General features: G+C 32.1%; 2 protein-coding genes across 2 annotated transcripts in view; both read left to right on the top strand.

The window, feature by feature from the left end:
- Positions 1 to 4,314, top strand: part of LOC111054350 (double-strand-break repair protein rad21 homolog A) — a 28,904-nt gene extending 24,590 nt beyond the window's left edge. The window contains exon 15 of the mRNA XM_039445357.1: positions 76 to 4,314. Within this exon, the coding sequence (XP_039301291.1) occupies positions 76 to 201 (126 nt within the window). The 3' untranslated portion in view covers positions 202 to 4,314. The remainder of the gene's footprint in view (positions 1 to 75) is intronic.
- Positions 4,315 to 6,884: 2,570 nt separating this feature from the next.
- Positions 6,885 to 22,021, top strand: LOC111043774 (T-complex protein 1 subunit alpha). The gene is made up of 11 exons (XM_039445354.1): positions 6,885 to 7,040; positions 7,791 to 7,876; positions 9,892 to 10,118; positions 12,020 to 12,312; positions 13,528 to 13,610; positions 14,149 to 14,289; positions 15,360 to 15,471; positions 16,708 to 16,798; positions 18,314 to 18,506; positions 19,991 to 20,154; positions 21,489 to 22,021. Exons 1-11 carry the CDS (start codon positions 6,968 to 6,970, stop codon positions 21,697 to 21,699), a joined length of 1,674 nt encoding a protein of 557 aa, XP_039301288.1. The 5' UTR covers positions 6,885 to 6,967; the 3' UTR covers positions 21,700 to 22,021.
- The last annotated feature ends 2,032 nt before the right edge of the window (positions 22,022 to 24,053 follow it).

The following is a 24,053-nucleotide window of genomic DNA, read 5'->3' as shown; positions in this document are numbered from 1 at the left end:
TTTCATAACGGTACACTCACTTTGAAAGATAAAAGATATCAGTACATTCACTTATTAACTTATTTTATTTTTCAGGTGGCACAGAAATTCTATTCAAGTCTTGTTTTGAAGAAGTTTCAAGTTTTGGAACTCGTGCAAGAGAATTCATATGCTGAGATTGAACTGCAGAAAGGTGAATTATTTGATAAGCCGACACTATGAACTGTGATAGTCGACATAATTACGAGTGCAAGCGTGTTTCGAGCGATTCATTGTTCGATTTCAAGTCGTCATGTGAATATTGAATGGGTATTAGTAATATACTGAAGTGCAAAGAAATTATTATATGAAAAACTAAGATATGGACCTAGTCTTGTAATCACAGGACATAAAACTGTTGAAATGTATGTAAAATATATTAGTGATTCGCACTTTTTGAGATCCAAATGGTAATTTTTGGATAATATGAGGACATTATTTTGTAAATACTGATGAAATGAATATTGTACGCGTTGTAATGTAATGGATAAAGGGTAGGCTCTTTGTCACTGCAGCCGCAAAGTGCTGCTAAATTATTTGACAGCAAAAGTGGAAAGGGACTTTGAATAATTATGACGTTACGTTACAACGTGTATACTGATTATTAGTTTATAGTGATGTTTGAGAGGATGAAAGTCATTCATGCATTCTTCTTCACTCCACATTTCCATCACAATCATCTCATATCCTTCTCACATTATGTAAATTATATTGTACAAATATTATATTAATTATATTTATTCATTTCATACGTTTTGTCTTAGTTTATCTGCTAATTATGCTTTCACCAAGTGCTCTTCTCAACCGACTACATACTATACAGTTTCCTGAAAATCAAGCGCTGCTATATTATTTTGCTTTCTCTACTGTATCTCCACATAAATAAAAAGTAGGTCAATGTTTTTTTTGTAAATATTTCCTCCTGAAATATGGAATACATTTACACAAAATAATATTTTGATACTGTTAACAAATAACTGTCCACTTACTACTTACATATTTGTGAAACGGCTATCAATAAAAATGTAAATATAGCCTTATATTCTGTTTAAAGTTTCACTGTCTAATAGTTTCAAATCAGTACAGAATCTTATAACCTCTGCTTTATTTTTATGGCTTTCCATTTAATAATAACTAACGAGAATTAAGTTTTATTAAGTTTGATTATCTTATTTAGAAACTGTGGATATCTTCATGCCTAAACCGTGGCTGTTAAATGCCAAATATCTCATTATAGGTAAGTTGGAAGCGCTATAGAATTGTAAACGAAGACTGTTCATAATTTTGTATAATTTATCAAGTCCACGATTTAACAAATGCAATGAAATGTTACAACCAAACAAAAAATTGCATTCTAGCACTGAAATATACATTCTCGATCACTTATAACTTTTCTCGGGGTTTCAGCAATTATTGATTGATTGGTATCTAAGTGCAATCAAGTTACCATTTAACGAAATTTTATTTTATTAATTCACAATCATCGAAAATTTTGTGATTCATTCGATAACTTGACATTACATCCCTTTGAGTGTTGTTGAAGTTGTAAACTTCTATTTAAGTTGACTGTTAGAGGTAATTTGTATTGAATCTGGTGAGAAATCTAAAAGTTGGTCGATTGTCAATTTATTTCAAAATGTGATAGGTAATTTGAGAGTTGCTCTGATACCTTTCAAAATGTTTGTCTTATATTGAAAACGCCAATGTCGTTGTATAACAAAAGTGATAGTGCATGGATGACTTTTGTCTTGAAAACGCGAATCTATTGGATAATTGAATGTTGAAACTATTTTAACAGTTGATAGTAGTATATTTCTGTTGAATTTGTTGATATCTCAATAGATAAGTCTTTACTTATTAATTTCTTTCCGCATAGGATTATTGTTAGTAGAGACAGTTGGTGTAATCTGATAGGGGCCAACTTAAATGATCCATTATCCATTGCGTTTTCTTTTATAAAGTTTGCTAACTTATCAATAAGATTGGTCTGAGATTGATATAAGTTGTGAGAGATACATTCAACCATTGTTTATCATATTTAAGTTCTTTTATTGCCAAAATCTTATTATTTTGCAATTTTGATGTAGATATCTTGCTGAATCAAATCTTGTACTACTGTTTCTTTTCTTAAAATACAAGAAAATTTGAATTCAGTAGCTCAAAAACTTAATTTACTTTTAATTCTCAACTAAGAATTGAAAGGATCTTGCTATAAAGTTTTAATGCTATTGATTACTTGAAATTGTTGATTCATTCTTAGTTTGAAGTATCATTATTATTATTATTTCTCATTTATCTCAAATAATATTTACTCAATGAGGCTATTATCTACTTTTTCTTCAATTTAATTTTCAAAGATCTTTTACAGATGCTATTTTATTTTGGTTATTTTTCATTTTAAGCAGCTAGATAGTATCTTATGAGATTTTTTCTCAATGAAGGAAATAAACCTTTCATACAAAGCAATCAAGTAATAACGATATCCACCCTTATAACTCATTTGAGATTCATCATTAATAAACATATTGATGAAAATTGTATCATTTATATTCTACACATTTTAAAAGAATTTTTAGTTTGAGTTATATATTAATACTCACAGTATATTTTTATCAATAATATTTGTTTCTAAATCGCCTTTTCCTCTCAAGATGATGAGTATGATATATGTCAGTTGGTGATATTATATTATATGAAAATATTAGTTGCAAATGCCACATTATACAGTATTTTAATCCTAACAAAGTATTTCAATGAAATTTTATATTTTTGATCTTTATTTTCTTAAAAATATATTACAATATTATTACTTGAAAAGAATCAATATCTTAGAAATCATTTAATTGTAGGCGAAATAAATTTGGTCAGCTTGATATTATTAAAAGAAATTCAAGCGATAATACTAGAAACTCGTTCACTCAATTTTGAAAAAAAATTGATGCAAAAATGTTTGAAGATAGTGCAATCTCAACTATTCATCTTCCAAGTCGTCTTCAATTGCAATAAAATGTAAACAATCCATTTATTGTACTCTATGTAAAATTATCAGCCTATGTAAGATGTAACAGCCTCAGTTGTACAGTGAAATAAAACTTTATTATTTTCCAATTTCATGTTACTCAGCCATATAAAAAATATCTGCTTGAACATCAGTGATCTTGAATGCCATTCCATGAACCATTTTTGGATTTGATTTTATACTAAGATTCAAGTTCTCACCATTTATAATGTCTGATACAATACTGGAGTTGTGATTTTTAAATCCTTTTGTTTCACACGCAATTTCGACGTTATAGAATTGCATCTAATTAAAAGCTTTTTGTCAATCTGGGATTATTTTTTCTTATGATTGAATTTCACAAAATAAATTATAAAATATACAATTAAATTATAGATCTGGTAAATTTAAACTTAGATCCTCATCTTCAAACCACACTGATTCATTGACTGGCATTCAAATTCCAATCACTTTCATTTTCACAATTTAGTTAACGAGTTTCTATTGTGTAATATCAAGATGTCTGAAACAAATATTTTGTAGCGATAATAAATGGCTGCAGCCATACAATTCTCATAATAATTATCATCTGAGTTTTGAGAGAATACGTTTTGTAGCTATTTAATAACCATATCTTGAAACATTAATTTATTGGAAATCGTTGGAATAATTCTGTTGCAAAACATATTGACAAGTTTTCAATATCTTTAATTGTATATTTGTTATGGCTTTTTCTAATTAGTTATTAAAAATTCACCTATTTAGTGAATTTTTCCATAATTTCTTAAATTTGATCTCAAAATGAATTACATTTTTGAAAATATTTTGTTAAGTTCATTAATCCATCTCTAATTGCATTTAGAAACATAACGAATCTTCACTTCTCTGAATATGAACACCAATATTTTAAACATTGCATAGTTATTAATTTACCCAATATATTCATGTATATCTTTAAGTTATGGGGCTCTGGAACTAGTATTGAATTTCAAGTTGCTTTTGTGTTTACTATAACTTTAATATTTTATGTCTAAAACATTTATTGCTTTTGTTGCACCATTTGATTGTACTGATTTTTCAGACTGAATTGATTGATATAACTCATTATTGAATTATGTTAGAGCTAGTTTATTAGTATTGATTGTTAACGACGAAGAAGGATAATGAACATTGAAATCTCAGTAAGAAAATGCTAATGTAGCTCTCTCTTGTGTAGTACTACACTTTTTCACAAATGTTTCCAAGACAAATGTACAAATCATTTCCGTACATATATTAAAAAAATGTGTTTTTCTATATTGAATAGTTTTTATTTAAACTTCCTTTACAGTATTGTAAATCATTTCGGCACATATATTAAAAAATGTTTTTCCTCCACCTACTGTAAAGAGCCTACTTTACTCCCTGAAACATAATACTAAAGTGTCACTTTTTCGCTCTCGGGAGGAAAAAAACAGAAAACTCCCTAGAGTGTAAAAGTAACTCCATTTAAATAACATGGGAAGCATCTCTATTTTAAAAACGTACATTTGAAATAGGTTAGAATGTCTAAGCTCAGATGAGGAAGCATATAGAGTAGTCATTAAACCAACTAAATTCAATACCTCAACCAGACATTTGATCAATATATGAAATTTGTTTGTATGCTAAAATTATTACAGTACATTAAACTTCATATCACTATACTAAAAAAATGTATAAATATTTTTTTATATCCCATGTTATACCAGCCAACGAATATTCCTCGATTACTAATCATTTGAAACGGAAACTTCATCATAGTTGTAGTTGTGGCGGCCATTGTTGTTACAACTTTTGCCGACAGATAGCGCACAGCGCTGTCAACGGAGAACTGTGATTACAAGCCAGCCCAGCTGTTTACTTTTTAGATTATGCTGTAACACATTGCTTGGTCACTTACGTTTTTTAAAAAATATTTTATTTGAATTTTTTATAAAAATGTAGGTGGAGGAAAAATGTTGTGTATAATTATCACGAGTGAAAAATGTTTTTTCTCCATCAGGAACATTGTTGCCCTCGGCTTCGCCTCGGGCTTCAAACTTTTCCCTCAGGGAGAAAAAACAGTACTTTTCACTCTAGATATACGCCATATATAATAACTATTTTTATATTTAGAAGTTTTTATTTACACTTCCATTACAGTATTGTACTTTGTTTCTTATAATCACTAATGAAATTCGTTGCTCCTCCTGTGTGATTATTAGTTGAATATTGCAATAACCTGGATCGAGCTTAATAAGCTATTGATGTCAAATAATAATTATTATACATTCAATTATTGAATGTGTCTGTATGTAATGTGAATGAGTATGTCAAGCATCTTTCAATTTTATCACAACAAAACTATAGTATCAACTCTTCAAGATCCATAATTATATTACATTGTGTTTCATTACTATTCTGTGTGTTATTTTATTGAATACCGCATTGACATAAATTAAATTGCAGAGCTCACTTGACCGGCTATTATTTATGAATATTGAATTAAGACAAAATCAATTATTTCATTAATAATGGATTACGACTCTATAAGGTGATTGAGTTTATTTTTTCCAAGGTTGATAGGGTCTACCCACCCCATTCAAGCCTTGGGCACGTATGTGGGCAATTGGAGGGTTGAGATTCACAACCACCATCTTGCAACCTGGGACCTCTTGCATGATAAAATAAAAATATACAAACTAATAATTCAGCGGGTTATTAAAATACAAAAATATTATCAACTTGTATTCTATCTTGCAACAGGAAGTGATTTTCCAGCAGAAGTGGCCACAGCACAAATACAGAAAAAGGTCCAACAAAAGACAATACAGTAGCGTAAGCATACCGTTAGGCCCGCCGCAAAGTAGACCCACGCTAATCCACGAAAAGCAACCCACGTCGTGGGATGTTTCGTAAACCATTGCTATAGGCTTCTCTAGACATCTGTCTAATACATGCAATGAATAATCCACTTGTCAGCTGATTGATTATGAATAATTCTATAGCAATGGTTTACAAAAATTCCCACGGCGTGGGTTAACGTGGAACGTGGGTCTACTTTGCGGCGGGCCTTAGGCAAGGCACTTATCGGTTATCGTTGCTCATACAGTTACAACCAGACTACTTGAGACTGATTTACAAGAAAGTTTCAAAGGTAGAGCTTTTTTCTGAGGATCTCAGAAAATCAACAGTTATCTATTAGCTATATTCTATAGAAGGCAGTGGTAAAGGCAGAGAATCGGCAACGCCGTTCTCCTATCTCTCCACTGCCATAATAATTATGAGAGTAGGTAGGTACCGTAGGTATCTCTCTATAGCAGTTGCTGAAGTCGCATAAAAGTCGTAAGATTGGACGAAATGTTTTGATATCTGAATATTGTAAATATTCAATCTATTCAAATCTTTCATTATGAATATTCAGTAAAAGAATCGCACCGAACCGATGTACGGTAAGAAAACTAAACACATGAACGTACAGTGCGGAAGTTCAGAAAATAGAGAGATATGGAAAATATAACACACAATTATAATCATCGTTATGACATAAATTTTACGAAAATAATTTGAAAATTTTACATATAGTAGTAATTTAAATACTCTAAAGATGCACTGAAAAGTAATGACTATGCACTGTCATACATAAGACTCATCCATTGAATTTGTATTTCGCGCTTTTATCTGAGCCTACTAGATAAAGTCATCGTTGAATTCCAATATTGAAATACGTATTTCTATCTTGAGTGGATTCATTATAGGTAGATCTATAATATTGAAAAATTGAAGATGATTTTATAAATTTGATGTTCAAAACTACAAAATTGAGTGATATTCGCATGAATTCATAAAGCATAATTTTACCAAGATTTAGGTAGCACAGCGTTCTTTGATCAGTTGATCATTCGCCGCTGCCCATTTCTCTCTCAAAAGAATTTTGTTTTTGTCAGAATAATGTCTACTATTGCAAGTGCGCTTTCAATTGCCGGTTCTCGTTCCTCCGGAACTCCTGTGAGGACTCAAAATGGTAATTAACATTTGCATTTATCAAATTCAAAAGAATATTCTTGATTCAAAACTGTATTGGTATCCTAGTCCATTGTTTGTAGACCATGTGGTCCTACTGTATCTGGGCCGATTCCAAGTATTTCATTAATTAATCAAATAAAAACTTTGTCTATAAGTTAGTCTAATAGCAGAATTTTCCAGAAACAACTATTTAAGCTTATGAAAGATGTGAGCTGTATTTTAAATCCTTTATGACATCTAACCTCAAAACATGAATAAACTCTTGAATCATCCCACACTCACATTATAACCAGGGTTTAAATGTGAGACTTTTGTTCTAAATAATGCCTGTAAAATACGATTTATAATTGCAGTTTTAGTTTATGTCTACTTGATTGTTAATGAATGTTTGATATTATTTATTTAACCAATGCTGTTATTGTTATTTACTCCACTTGTTTGTATTTGACTTTGTCAACATTTTCTGTAATGTTGCAGCAATAAAATTAATTACCTCATTTAATCTATAAATATTATTCGACTTAACGGGTTGAATGGTTAGTTCTGTAGTACTTGATTATTCAATCACTTACAATTCTTATAAGAGTACAAAATACGATATGTTTTTTATATTCGAGGAGGTTTGAAAAGTATTCACTAACCTCGTAGGTGGAATGAATTAAATATCTTCAATGATAAAGCACCATGCATAAACTCTTTTGAATGTACAAAGTCTATCAAGTTTATACAATGTTTTGAAACTTTTCAGTTATGGCAGCCGCAGCAATTGCCAACATCGTCAAGAGCTCTTTGGGTCCCGTCGGACTTGATAAGATGTTGGTGGATGATATTGGCGTAAGTTTGTTCAGTTTATTTACTTTTTAGACGTCACTTTTAAGGCTTTTAGTTTGTTGTACTGGATGTTGATCGAAATCTTGCAGGCGTGATAAAATAAACAATTAGGCTATTAATCAAGTATACACAGCGACATATAAAATGATAGTAATTAAAACAAAGCACTATTTTTTGTGTGGATGTCCACGCATTATCTTTTTACTATTCGCTTTCAATGAATTGAGTAAATTTCCAACCAGGGCTTTTCAGTTAACGAATTATTCAATTTTTTTTGCCGTAAATTTATATTATTCCATTGGATTTATTCCCATCTCTTGTGCCTCAGTTGTTCATTTTTAGTGATAATAGAAGATTCATTATAGTAGGATTATGTACCGTAAATCAAAATCTTGTGATTCTTGAATGAATTGTAATTGTTCAATTTTGTTGAGGAAATGAATTTGAATTGAATTGTTGATTGAGGAGACGTTCCTCTTTTCTGAACTATCTATAGATTTATACCTACATAATTAACAGTAGACGGTTTGCCATCTTTGTCTATCAAATTCTATTTTTGATGAACTATTCATTGTTCACCATTATATTTTGCCGCAACCAATCTGGCATAGCTTACCTAGGCTAATAGTTTCTTCATCCATTATTCACACTTGTGGAATCTTTGGCTCCAAGCAATACCTACTATTACTTGAGTAATAGTAGATATTCCTCCATGCAATACCTACTATTATTTAAGGCCCCACAACTAATTAATGACCTCATAACATGTAGATTGATTCCCTAGAATCATAGTAGTTTCTACTAGCTTATCAATATATGCTCTCTCACTATTGTTACTGTATCGATTTTTTATTGGGTAATTTACTATCTAAATTCCAGATTAAAGACATTTGTATTTTATTAAATAGGAATTTGTTGAAATAAAAACAATTTATTCCACAAATGCAATAATTTCTTCATACTTTCAGCTTGATAGAAATTCGATTCAGTGATAGAGCTATTGATAAATTCATCTCAACCAAAAATACATAATAGCCTGTATCAGAATCAAAGGGAAGGTAAACCAAATTAGATGTAACTCTTTTTTAGGAAATAGGTTCCCACAGACTTGATCATAATAAATCTGTGTTACAGAAAAACCCATCAGAAGAATGTTTTTCAGTTAGGTGAAACCTTTAATCTTATGATTTTATGGACAGTTCCAAAACTTGTATTTACTTTTTAACTTATAATTTCAAAAGTTCTTTCACACACTTTATTTACACTGTTCTTTCACACTCTTATTACACTGTTAGTTTACACTTTAATTACCTAAATTTTCCTCTCACACTTCATTTACACTGTTCTTTTACACGTCATGTAAACTGTTGTGTTTTATAGGATTGAAGCTCTTTTTTCTTATCGCTTGTATACATATTCGTTTCAAAGTTTAATCTCTTGGAAAAGAGAATAAAGAAACTTTTGAGTCTTCTTATAATTCCCGCGACAATTGGGTACACAACAGCAGAATCCCATAATTTAAAACCCCAAATTTATCATTATTTTTTCCAAACGAATATAAGAAGAATGATAAACAAACCATATTCATTTAAATGGAAGACCGTGAAAATAGAATTCGTAATTGGATTTTTGTTGGTTATCATATATGATGTGATAACAAGCATCAGCGCTCTTATTTCGCTTGCCTATCGCTAGCAGATCATCGATCTACATGTGATGACGTCATAGTTTATCATAGCTTCAGTTGTGGGGCCTTAAGTAATAGTAGGTAATGCTCCATGTCGCAATAAAGACTATTACTATGAGTAATGTCACAATAAAGACAAACAACATAAACACTAATTTATCAAGATGGCAGCGGTCAAGATAATTACTTGAGTAATACTATATATTGCTCCATGTCCCAATAAAAGTCAAACAACATAAACACTAATTTATCAAGATGGCAGCGATCAAGATTACTCACACTCAGTTATAATGACTCTTGACTTTAACAAAGTGATTGTGGTGTTTGCCAGGACGTGACGGTGACAAACGACGGTGCAACCATTCTGCGGCTGCTGGAGGTAGAGCACCCGGCTGCCCGCGTGCTGGTGGAGCTGGCTCAGCTGCAGGACGAGGAGGTGGGCGACGGAACCACCTCCGTTGTCATCATAGCCGCCGAACTGCTTAAAAACGCCGACGAGCTTGTCAAGCAGAAGATACATCCCACCTCGGTCATCAGCGGATATCGGCTTGCTTGCAAGTAAGCGCCCTCGTCGTTTCTCTTATCCTAACACATTTTCGACATTTCTATTAGCAAACTACAGTCTTGTAAACCTTAGATTACAGCATTGCTCTCATGGAGGACAGGGCTTCCAGACTTCATAGAAGCCAGAAAGCATGCGAGGTAATTGTGTGAGAGAAAGAGTGACAAAGAGACGTTGGTCATTTTGTTAGAATCAGAATATAAACGCCAACACTGTGCTCCTATTCTCGTTAGAAATGACATTGGCCATAAAGACCCAATTAATCAAAAACTAGCTCAACTCACACCTACGCGACTCAGGTTGAGAAGAGACTCGACTCTAGTCGAGAGCATGCATTTCCAAATGGTGACACTCAGACCAGTCGATTCTAGTCTCCGCGACTGTCACCATTTGAAAACACATGCTGTCGACTAGAGTCGAGTCTCTTCTCGACTCGAATCGCGTAAGTGTGAGTTGAGCCTAACACGATCCAGTGATGAAGACTAGCCAATTCTCAGCATTCGGCAAAACAATTTTGCTTTGAGTGCCGTGCCGAGAAAATAACCGAGAGCGAACTTGTTGTCTGAGGATCATTCTATTTCCTTATCACTAATTTTTGATGGTGAAGAATTACGTAGTATTTCTACTATTATTAGAATTTTTAACTTTTACAAGAATTTATGTCGGCTTAACATTATACAATTATTTCATGATTATCCACCTTAAAGGTACATCGCAGCATACTGATGGAGGAAAATATGTGTTGAAAACATGGTGTCAGTGCCTTGATATGCATTCAGTACTTTCAAATATGTGAAATACTATTGACAGAAGTGTGAGACTGAAAACCCCAATGAAATAAATTGAGTACTATTGTAAAAAGAGAAACTTGAAGTTATGCACTAACTTGTAGTTCCCTATACTTATGCAGAAATACTGAGGACTTATACTTTCCTATACTTATACATATATACTGAGGACTTATACTTTCCTATACTTATACAGATATACTGAGGACTTGACATACTTCCCTATACTTATACAGATATACTGAGGACTTATACTTTCCTAAACTTATACAGAGATACTGGTACGTAAATACTGGTTCTTTAAATTCAAATAGCTCAAAATACAAGCTTAAATTACTCTGATATGGACTGTATAACGAATCAAATCTTTGTGCTGAATAGTATATATCCATTCAGAAAAACCACATACATAGAACATACAGAAAATCAGAAAAGGTACTCACCAAATCCCAAATCCAATTAAAACAGATTTATCCTAAATGTTGTTGTTAAAGATGGTTCCTTGCTGTTTTCCTGTTCTAAGATGGAGTTTACTGTCTGGATATATAACACTATGACTTGACTATTGATAAAAACAAAACTAAAAATTGTTCTGGCATTCACTTTTCACTAATTAATAAGAAACGTGAGTAACTTTACACGTAAAACGAAAATGCAACTTATTTACACGAATATATAGGCCGAATTTCCTATAATATTAAACGACACTAATATTTAGGCAGTCTCAGGACGAATTTCCTCAATATTAAAGCCTCGACAGCGAGTGTTTAGCAGTACGAGAGCTTAATTCACACTGACTCGCAAACTAGCCAGTGCCTGGAGCGAGAAATTGATGAGTAATAGATATTATAAAATTATAGAAACTCTCCTGCCAACTGGCAGTCAATGAGCGAATGAATATAATTCAAGTGGCAACATATACTGAGGACTTTAAATACTTCCCTATACTTATACAGCTATATTGAGGAATAGATATACTTCTATCAACAACATTATTTTTCAGTTCCCTATTCTTAAACAGATATACTGAGGACTTGCTTTGCTTATTAATTGATTGGTAATACCGATAGAGTGAGGACTGTGGTTGTATCAATTTGACGGTTGTGTAGGGAAGCCTGCAAGTACATCCAAGAGCACCTGACCGTTGGCACAGAGGAGCTGGGCCGCGAGTGTGTGGTGAACGCGGCCAAAACGTCCATGTCGAGCAAGCTGATTGGCGCTGACGACGAGTTCTTCTCCAACATGGTGGTGGACGCCGTGCAGGCGGTCAAGATCACCGACAGCAAGGGCAACGCCTCCTACCCGGTCAAGGCAGTCAATGTGCTGAAGGCTCACGGTCGGTCGGCCAGGGAGAGCATTCTCGTCCAGGGCTATGCCCTCAACTGCACAGTGGCTTCGCAAGGTATTGTATAACATTATCACCTAATACATTATTTTTTATCCTATTATTTTTTATAATGGTGCTACTTGAATTGTGTTTTCAAATTATTCATAAATAATTGTTTTTAGAAATTAGTATCCTAACATTTCAACACAATACAATATACAAAAACACAATAAATAAATCAAAGCACAAAAAAATCACAATCAAAAATAAATTACTAATAAAATACAAAAACAGGCTTCATGGCGGGGTGTGCTGAAAAGAAAGAAAGGAGGGAAAATACCTAGCCAACTATGGTTTCACATGTAATAGGCAGGTAGAGGGTATCAAAGTAAGGAATGAAGGGTGAAGAGGAGAAGAAAAGGGAAGTATTGGAGAAGAAAGTAGGAAAAAAGAGAAAAAAATGAGCAAAAATTGTAAGCGAGTCCACTTTCAACAAATGTATCTAAAAGAATTGGCCTTGCAAACAGTAGTTTGATCAGAAATCCCGAGATTCATACGTCGATATGGAAGAAAAAGCTACTGCATGTTCAGGTTTTTATTTCTAGTTTAGTTTTTCTACTAATCTTAGAGTCTATGAGGAAGTGGTCCGGAATAAGGTTTATTAATTTAGTGCTTATATAGATCAATCTGTTTCCTTAAACATTCAATATTGGTGTGATATGATGTGACATATCTATTTGCAGTGAGCCTTAAATGATAATTATTTTCAATTGCATTTAAAGTGCGAGGAAAAGGGATTTATATTTTATCAAGTATTCAATTACGGTTTTAATATATAATTGTGGTATTGTCATTACCTTAAAGTCACTAAAAACCATCTCGGTAGGGTACAATCTATTGTCATTACCTCAAAGTCACTAAAAACCATTTCGGTAGGGTACAGTCTAGTTATGTTTAGAATAATTTTAATGTTTAGTTTCATTAGTTTTATTATTAAAGGAGGAGCTATATTATAACAAATCAATAGAAGATCAACATATAACTCAATTTTATATAGTATTATTAACATAATCTGAAAAAAAATAATACAAGGAGAAAAAGGATTTATTATAAGCTATTACTCTATTTTCATAGATTTCCTGCAAATCTAATTTACAAAATTAATACACTGTGCAATTTTATATTTTAATTTGTTGCAGCATTATACAATAGATTATAGTCGAGTATATTGAAAACAATTTATTTATTATAAATGAAAATCATCTAATACAATGTGCAATTCTTTTCCAGCTATGCCGAAGAAAATCACCAATGCCAAGATTGCTTGTCTAGACTTTTCTCTCCAAAAATCAAAAATGAAGCTGGGTGTTCAGGTAGGCACAAAAAATTTATTTTTAAACATGTATAAAATTTAGCACATTGAAGAGAGGAAATTTTTATAGAATGGTACATCATCTACAAGTAACTATCCCATTAAATTACAACTATTTAAAATTGTAATGTTTATCATTTCAGTTCATACTACTTGATATGTTCGTATATGGTACATCATATTATCATCATATACCTAATACAAGAATAAAAATAATGTTCTATAAGAAGAAATTGAATGCTAAAGACAATAAATCATTAGCCATTTTTTATGAACAAATTGAAGAACACTGATATGATATGAAAGTGTTATTGGGACTTCAATAGATGACTTAAATCAACATCATATTGATGTGATCGGTTGAACTTTATTTAGAGTGTAGAATTCATCTTTATAATGTTTAGTGTTGTATATTATATAGAATCTGACAATGTGTTTTGTTCATTGCAGTAAGAACTACTAGATAATTAATAAAATATAATTGGATTTATGGATTGCAATGTCTGGAATTAACCGCAATTCTACTTTTCCACTTACAGGTTTTGATTACGGATCCAGAGAAGTTGGAATCTATTTTTCAAAGAGAGGCAGATATCACTAAGGAACGCATTCAGAAAATCCTGGCAGTTGGAACAAATGTTGTGCTGTGTACTGGCGGAATTGATGATCTTTGTCTCAAGGTAAAACGAAACAGGTTGTTGTTAAATGATTATTGAATGAATCTACCTGAATGCAACATAAATTTGAGTTTCTTATCGTTTCTCATTTTAGACTGTGAATTGATGTTTTTCTATTTTATGCCTTCAACATTTGATGATTTACAATGAAATATGTACCATACATTGAGTGTAGTAGGCTAATAGTTATGTAGCAATATAATTGTGTTTTAACATAGAAATATTAATTTCCAATTTTATGACCACATAGGATCACTGTAGTCTCTGGTTAGTCCTCTTTCTTCGTTTATTCGCTTCAATTCTCTTCCTTTTTTCACAGTACCTTTTCATTCTGTCAGATCTTTCTTTTCTCAATTCATCTGAACAAACCTGTTGCCTTCTCCTAATTGTTTTTATAGATAAGATTCTCTTTCTGTCAGTGATGGTTTCCCTATAGATTTTTGTGCGATATAATATATATTATATTGTTTCGTTTTTTAAAAGAAAAATGAATTTTTAATAGGCCTATTAGGTTTTTCATGAGCATAAGTAGTTGGAAAATGTGGCTAATGATATTTGGTTATATTATTATGACTGCATATGGCGATGTTTAAATGATAAATATTTATTTGTATTCTTAAATTGTTATATTTTTGAGCCAAAGCATTTGATAAATTTGGATAATATCTTTGTTTTGTTTTTTCTTGTAATAACTTATTGTACTGTTGTTTATGAGAAACAATAAATTCTATTCTATTATAAATAACTATATAGAATTTATGTATGTAGGTTACATTGAAATTTTATATCAGCATGTCTGTTCTATAATTATAATTCAATTCACTTGAAATATAAATATTGATTGTAACTAGTTTTTCTTAGCCGCCATAACATTGCAGTCTGCTTACTTGCAACTTTTGCTATACACTGCTGCAGTCAGAGGTTCTATTTCCATTACACCATGAAATTAACTGTATAATTTCTTACCTCATTGCTCATGTAAGTTATTACATCTAGAGCAACACATTGGAAGTAATTGAAAAAGCAACTCACTAAACTATGTGTAATTTGGATAATGTTTTGTTCATTTCTAGTACTTTGTCGAAGCTGGTGCTATGGCTGTGCGAAGAGTGAAGAAAGCTGATCTGAAGAGGATAGCTAAGGCAACTGGTGCTGCTTACCTTACCTCTCTCACAAATATGGAAGGTACCTGACTCGAATTGAAATATTCAAACCATTTTTTGTTTTAATTCTTCTCTTTCAACTCTGATATGGTAGTTAATATGTGATAATGTACTAGTAAAAACTGATAGAAAAACCTTCCTTCGTGATGTATTGGGCGGCTAGTTTATCATACCAGGCACTTAAAACTTGATTGGAAAGAAATTTATTTTCCAATTTGCTTTTGCTGTAGAGGTTTTTTCTTATTTGCTTTTGCTATAGAGGTTTTTTAGTACTAAAATTTCTAGAAGACCATGAACATTTAAATGTACTGATATGGTTGTTGATACGTTTATATCCATCGTTTGATATGTATATGAATTTCCAGAAACCTTATCTGTCTCCCCAACTTGATAATTACTCGAACATTCAATATTATTTAACACTTTTGAAAATCAAGTTTCAATATTGAAATGACTACTAGTAGAGTAAAATAATTGTGAAGAATATTTCTAAAAACTTTGAAGAGCTTTTAGAATTTTTTAACTCTTGCGTTATTGAATTTGCTATCAGTAACTTGTTTCTATAATAAAAAGTTACATTTTTAGTGCGGATGGATAATTAAAAGAGTTGTAAGTAAATTTCCATCAGAGTCTGATAGATTCTTAGTTTCACAAGAGCTAGTAGGCCTATTGTTCCTTATTTATTTATTAATAATCATTACATTACATCAATGTTTTGAGAATAATCCCATTTGACTGGTATCTTGTCAGTACTAATACTATAATACATACAATCAAAAAATAAAATATTTATTCAGGATGTGTCAAGTATCATTAAGGATGGTAATGATATAATTATATAAAAAAATCAATTTTCTTGTGAGTAAAATTCTGTGATTGTGTATAGGCTTTTCTCTGATAACATTTTTTTGACTGCCTGTTTGAATAGAATGGCTGATTCAATGCTTCGAATACTGTTAACAGCCTATTATAAAGTCTCATTCCAGAATAAAATGGAGTTTTTCAAAGGCTACATTTCTATGAATTGGAAATACAATAATATTTCTATTTCGAGTATTATATTGATTATTATCTGCACAAAATTGGAATTTACCTCAATAAATTACTTTTTGTTAGAATGTTGTGAGAGTAACTTCTAGTTTCTATTATGTGGCAATTTGTTCAACCGCTGTCCTGTAATCTTTTAAAAATAATGATCTATCGATCATATTCTATGTATTTTATTTGAAAGTTTACTGATGCAATTAATTTGTTGCAGGTGAAGAAACCTTTGAAGCTAGTTTTATAGGAGAGGCTGCTGAAGTTGTACAGGACAGAGTTTGCGATGATGAATTGATCCTCATCAAAGGGTGAGTTGATTTCCATCTTGGGAGCTCTTCATCATGCTTATTAATTCAAATTCAAATTAAATACCGATTATTATGTCACAATTCTACTGTTTTCTGATTTTCCCTGATTGCTAAGATATAACCTTATCATGAGAATGTGCTATCAATATTAAAGTTTAAGGAAGTCAACAACATTTTAGAATTAATAATAATAATAATCATAATACTAGTTTCAACTCCTCTATTTTGGATTAATTCTCTATTTTTTCTATTCTCTACTTCTTCTATTTTTGAATTTTTTTGGACTGCTGGTTCTGACCTTAAAATCTGTTACTTTTTTCCTATTGTGCTTGTTCGAGTTAAGCAACAAATAAATTTAAAATTTGTATTAAATTGAATTGAGTACTTACAGAGTATGATTTTATCACACCCTCCATGCTACTTGATATTTCACTGATTTTGGACAGTAAAACATTATTGTCATTGGACTTGATTCACTGTTATAATGTAACAAATCTTTTGTTCTTTTGCTCATATTTATGTAAAACTTAGGAGACGGAACTGTTTTGGGCTAAACCTTTTCACCCTTTCCCAATCATTCATATGCTTAGTGTATCATCTGTATTAATGTATAAGTAACAGCATAGAGAAAAGATAGCGTGAGTAGATATCCCATGGTATAGGGCGTTTATGTCGCAACTTTTACTGTTATCCCAAGCCGATAGTTCATGTAGTTCTTTCCTATGCAGCTGTGTGACGCTGGTAGTCTCTCAAGTTGTGCCGTTCATACACTCTCACCCCAACAAAACAGTAAAAATTGACAATAATCGACAGTAATCGGCTTGAGATAACAGTAAAAGTTGCGACATAAACGCCCTATACTATGGGATATCTACTTACGCTATTGTTTCTCTATGGTAACAGCTTGTAATGCGTAATTTAAAAAAGAGAAAATGTGGCAAGTATGTTGATGAACTAAAACAGGATCTTCAAGAAATAGACTTGGAAGTTGAGGATGCCATTGATAAAGTGAAAATAAACCATTTACTTGAAACGCACACATTCAATTTGCCAAAAATGCACAGGAAGATTGTAATCACTGATGCAGAAAGACGACAACGATCCGAGAGAATGAAGAAATATTGGGCTGATCGAAAAGCCAGACAGCTTCAGAACTGAGGACGGTTTTAGATTATTGATTTAAGTGGTCCTATGTGGTCAAAAAGACGAAGAAATGTATAAGTAAATAAACACTGGACAATTCAATAAGTTTAAAAGTATAAGGATGTAATAGAATTTTACTACTTCCTATTTGCGAGCTTTACTCACTGAACTGTCTTTAAACTCTCAGCATTGCTTTAATGGGAAGCTTCGATGTTAAATTTTTATAAAGAGTACATGAGGTGTAAAGTTCACCTCAATTTAGCAATTATAACACAACCATTCACCATCATCAAATTTCCACATCATTCATCAACTAAATCCAACTCCATATGCTGAAATGTAAGATTGTGATGATTTGTTTGTGTTGATCAGACCGAAGGCACGCACTGCCAGCTCGATAATCCTGCGAGGACCGAACGACTTCTACTGCGATGAGATGGAGCGGTCCGTTCACGATGCACTCTGCGTGGTGAAGCGCGTGCTGGAGTCGAAGCACGTGGTCGCCGGTGGCGGATCAGTCGAAGCCGCTCTCTCCATCTACCTCGAAAACTTCGCTACATCCTTGGTAACAATTGTTGTCTACTTAATCTTAATGTTAGAAAAATGAAAAGTTCTTCTTCCCACTTTTCGAATGCAGCTTCATTAATGCTACAGAGATTTGGATGTAGAGATTCATTAATGATCGGTTTCACCAAGCTCTGTCAAGACATTTAAACTTGGTCAATTAGCTTTATTATTGTATGTATTCTTGAATGAAGCTTCATTAATGCTAAAGAGCTTCATTTGATTGTAGAGATTCATTAATGCTTGGCTAGGTCACGACATTTGAACATGGTCGAATAAGTTGATAAGGGACAGTTTACAACGCCTGCACTAGAGCCTTACAATTTTTATTGCAATATTTATTACCGACAATTCCAGTACATGCGTGTAAACGTACAAAGTTTTTCACCATGTTCAAATGCCTTGACCGAGCTTGGTAGAACAGAGCATAAGTAATTCATATCTTCTTTAATGAGGAATTTTAAAATGTAAAAATATTAATTATTAGGAATTTGAAATTAATTGTTGGAATATATTTAAACTGAAAATGATGAACTTCACCAAACTTCAGAGTCTGCAGTTATGTCTGTGTTAGTTTTGGCAGCAATAAAAACATGAAAAGAGAATTGTATTCTAAATCTATCACATGTATAGCAAATAATATAACAAACGTCCTCTCTTGCTCCAAAAGAGTTTTGAGTATTTGAGTATATAAACTCAGCATTGAATACCTTGTTAAATCGACGAATTTCGAAATAAATTACAAAACAATTGGTACTATAAGTGAGTTTTGATGATGAAACACACAATCAAAAAATAGTTTTAGATGATTGTTATTGTGCAATTCCATAGCAACGACTACGATTAAAACCGCTCGACGGCTGCATTAAAAAATGCTGCAGTCTATTACCGTATAGAGCATATCGATATAATCTATAGCAACTAATAGCAGCTGCGCGGCTAGACTAGTAGAGTCGTGAGACTGCATCTTTAAAGAAACTAATTAATCAACATGTATAAATTAAACATTTACAACATTAATCAAAATGTACTTATTGATCAAGATGTTTATTTAACATCATTAGAAACTAATTAATTAGAATATAAATAATAATTTTCTTCAGAAGGAATGGTCTTATTCGAGTGGATCAGATGCTGGCTTTATGATTAAGAGGCTCGGGTTCAATTTCCGGCCCGGGCAAGATATTTATCTCGGGCCACTCCCGTGTTTCGGATGGACATGTTAAACCGTCGGTCCCGGCTGCCTAAAAAGCAGTCGTTAGGTCATGTCAGAGGCCCTGAAATTGATCAGTTGCGACCTGAAAACTCTGACACCAGACCTGAGCCAGGTCACTCGATATTATTTTTCAGAAGTCAGAAAAAATCTAAACAAGCTTCTTGGTAATCATTCAATTTGTGGTTGTGAGTTTGAAACGATTACTTTTACGTTGTAGAAGACAACATTATTGAATTTTGATTTGATTGAATGTATGTGTTGTTTTACAGAGCTCAAGAGAACAGTTGGCAATAGCTGAGTTTGCACGCTCCCTGCTGGTCATTCCGAAAACATTGGCTGTGAATGCTGCCCAAGATGCGACTGATCTCGTCGCCAAGCTGAGGGCTTTCCACAACACCAGCCAGACCAAGAAAGAGCAGGCTCATCTCAAGTGGTAGGCATAATTCATCATTTAACATTTCCATTATATTTTAATATGTATTTCCATAATAAATTGTTATGAGAAGAGAATTCAGATGCATTTGCTAATGTGATCACTTTCAAAATTACATTTCAATGTAGACTTACGCCAAGATTCTTGTCGATATAACCTTCCTTGATCCTATGCTTTCAAATTATCAATGAATGATCCTCAAATGAAAACTCTAGGTTGTTGTCGAAATATCACTTACTTATTTAAAAAAATCACAAACATGTTTCAACACCAATGGTGTCATCTTTGACCTTTTTTTGCGTCTTTGTTCCTCTCTCACAGGCGTGTGCCCATGGGAGGAGCCTCCAATTTATCTATTTCAAATGCCGTCATTATTATATATCTTGCTATTCTTTGGAGAATAAAGAATTTGAATTCCAGTGAAAATTGAGGTTTCCACTAATTAAGAACTGAAAAGTTGATTCTAACAATAAGTTTTCCAAAGTTTAAGCTTTTGAAGAGATTCACGTTTAGAAGTGAGCATCAGATTAACATTGGTTTGCTTTCCTTTCCTGTAATTTATTAGACAAAGCAGGTATATCCAACCTTTCCAACTCCACACCGTTGCAAAATTGTTTGTAGGCTATGTAGAAATATAATGAACTACTAATAAAGTTGAACTCAATTATAAAAACTGAAGTATATTTATTATTGTTACACTATTATTTTGTAAATGTGTCACTGTAATTTTACACTATTATTTTGTAATTTTTTAAAAAATTCATTATTAAATTATAAAAAGATATGTTTTCTTGATAAATATAGTATATTTGAGATTGAAATGATTATTGTTAACAAGAATTAATAATCAATATTTGATCACATATACTGGTATTACTTGAATCACAGCTCTGTACTTTATAGTAGAAAAGGAAACTTGACAAAAACGTCTACCTATAATTTTCACTGGCTATGTGACTTAGATACGTGAATATCATTGAAGCAAATAATTTTCTATATAAATGCACGATTGTCATTGTAGGTACTAGTGTGTGCCGATTTAACGTTTCAAATAGAATAATACATGATACTGTACTGAGATAGCTAATCTTTCCTCTTATTAGGGACTTGTTCAGAAATAAATAGAAATTTAAATTATTCTATAATTAAATAGAATAATACATAATACTGTACTGAGATGGCTAATCTTTCCTGTTATTAGGGACTTGTTCAGACATACAACAATTTTGTTTATAACTTCCAATTCGAATGGCTCGATTAGTAATGAAATGTGTGGAATAGAAAAATAGCATTTACTTGATCGCAATTTCTCATAAATGTTTGACTTCTTTCAGGGTTGGTCTTGACCTAACCAATGGTGCCGTAACAGACAACAAGACAGCTGGTGTGTTGGAGCCTGCCATATCGAAAATCAAATCGCTGAAGTTCGCAACTGAGGCTGCAATCACTATTCTTCGCATCGACGACATGATCCGACTAGATCCCGAAAGGAAAGACGACAAGTCTTACCGGCAAGCTTATGAATCGGGAGAGCTCGAGGGTTGACCTCTTTAGTTTTACACAAACTTCAAACTATTTTTATCACTGAAAAAACTAAATGCAAGCTTAACTCTTGTAAACCACTAACATACATTTCAAAGTGCTTCTTTATTTAAATTCACAGAAATACTAAAATTTGTACATTTATATTATTGATATTACTGTTCTCAGTATTATTGTTATTATTAAAATCAGTTATTAACATACTACTTTCAATTGCTTACATTATTTTTGTAATGTATTTTTATGCCTTTGAAAAAGTTCATAGTTTACCATAGGAGTGGTAATAATTTTGCACTCAATAAAAACAGAAATTAATTTACAAAAAGTTGTGTTTTTTGCACATTTCCTATTCTCCTTCCCCACAATTACTTTAAATTTCAACCAGTTTTTGTATCATGCATGACCTTGAAACTGAATCATTGGTGAAACGTCTTCTCTAAAGTAGGGCACCCCTTCAGAGTGTCAAATTTGGAATCAGAAACGTATATTTCATTCAATGAATCATGAAATATTATAAATTATTGAAGAGTTATTCATTATTGAACTGATCTTTGATTTTTGTCGGTTATCCTTACGTCTACTGAGTAATGTAATAAGATTGAAAACCTAATTGAATTAAGTTAGGCTAGGCGCACACCAGTTAGTCAAGACAATACAATACATGATCAGTCACCTTTAGTCACAATACTTCACATAGTTGCTTATGACGCAACTCACACTGATTAGTCACTGCAATTAGACATGTCTTCATTAGCAACTATGTGAAGTATTGTGACTGAAGGTGACTGATCATGTATTGTATTGTCTTGACTTACTGGTGTGCGCCTAGCCTAACACAACATGTTGTGTATTTCAACGTTAATGAAATATAGTGTATACAATAATTATTCTTATCACATGCAACACATAGTTCTGAATACTGTTGGCTTGAATGCAGTTTTAATTAACGTCTCCACTTTAGAGCTAGGGCAAAATTCAGTTTAAATTGATTATCCGGACACTCATCCATCTATTGGTCCGAATAATAAATATTACAGAGTTAAACGTGAAATTCCTTGAATGTTTCTAATGACTTGTATCTTTTTCTATCGAAAATAGCTTCAATGGTGGTTTTTTATCAATAAATTATGTTGCCCATGCTACAAATAATAATGGTGTTTTAGGAGGAGAATACTGACAAATTCTTCTTTACAAATTAGACAGAAAATAATTAATGATTTCTCATAATTTGAGTGTACTTTAAGAATGTCATACAAAACACATGAATATCACATAAACAAGACTCTGTTGATAGCCCCTCCCATGCTAGAATACCTTAAATCAATTTTTTAATATTTGCGTGTTATAAGTTTTCAGCTTCCACAAACGCTGTTGTCTAATTATCCATAGCTCCTCAATCCGCTGTAGTAAGGGCTCCACACTCGGGTTTGTGTTTGTAAGTCCAGATTAAGAATACTTTTTGTCACCAAGTTGAAAACAACAGAAGTGGAATGACGTAAGTAAAGGAAGGTCTTAGCTAATATCTATGAATAGAATAAATAACATTTCAAAATTACATAGTTTTTCAATTAAGGTATTGATACCACTGCTCATAAATTGGATTAGTTTGTTTAGTTGTTATACTCCGTATTATATTTGGTGATCTATTATAGTTGTACTTCTAGGCCTCAAATTAATGATAAATGAATCTACCCAGTTTGATTCGCTTCTATATGCAGGGCACTGAGGCTACTCTGAATTTATCAGGAATATCAATTGAGTGAGTCCAAGTCTGAAAGTTTCCGTGATAGTAAAGGAAAACTTCACTTAATCTTGTTCAGGGATAATAATAATTATTGATAATATCTAACTGATATTGTTGTGGCAAGTTCGCACGATCTTTATTCTTTATACTTTACATTTATACAATAAGTTACATTATCAAAATGATAGGGAGAAGAAAAATAAGGTTACTGTGAGCTATTCCTCTCCCAAATTTAGATATAAAAGATCTGTCTCTTTTATGTATAGGGCTACTTGTAATAAAAATAGAAAGAAAAATAAAAATCTCAGTACCGGTACCCTTTTTGAATTATTTAATCACAACATGTTTCAACATTGATGCCATTTTCAAGTGATCATTTCAAAATCATTTAAAAAGAGTACTGAGATTTTTATTTTTCTTTCTATTTTTATAAAAGATCTGCTATGATTGTACGATAATAAATGGTCAAGTTGTCTGTAATAATTGGTCAAATAATTTTCAATGTGTCACCTCAATCCAATCAAAAATTAATACTATTTAATTTTTCAACAGAAAGTTAGAATAACTAATCGATATCATTATGTGCCCTGTTGATATATTAGACAATATTTCT

The sequence above is a fragment of the Nilaparvata lugens genome, chromosome 1 (assembly GCF_014356525.2).
Source record: "Nilaparvata lugens isolate BPH chromosome 1, ASM1435652v1, whole genome shotgun sequence".
NCBI lineage: Eukaryota > Metazoa > Arthropoda > Insecta > Hemiptera > Delphacidae > Nilaparvata > Nilaparvata lugens.
This window is presented reverse-complemented; position numbering and strand designations above follow the sequence as displayed.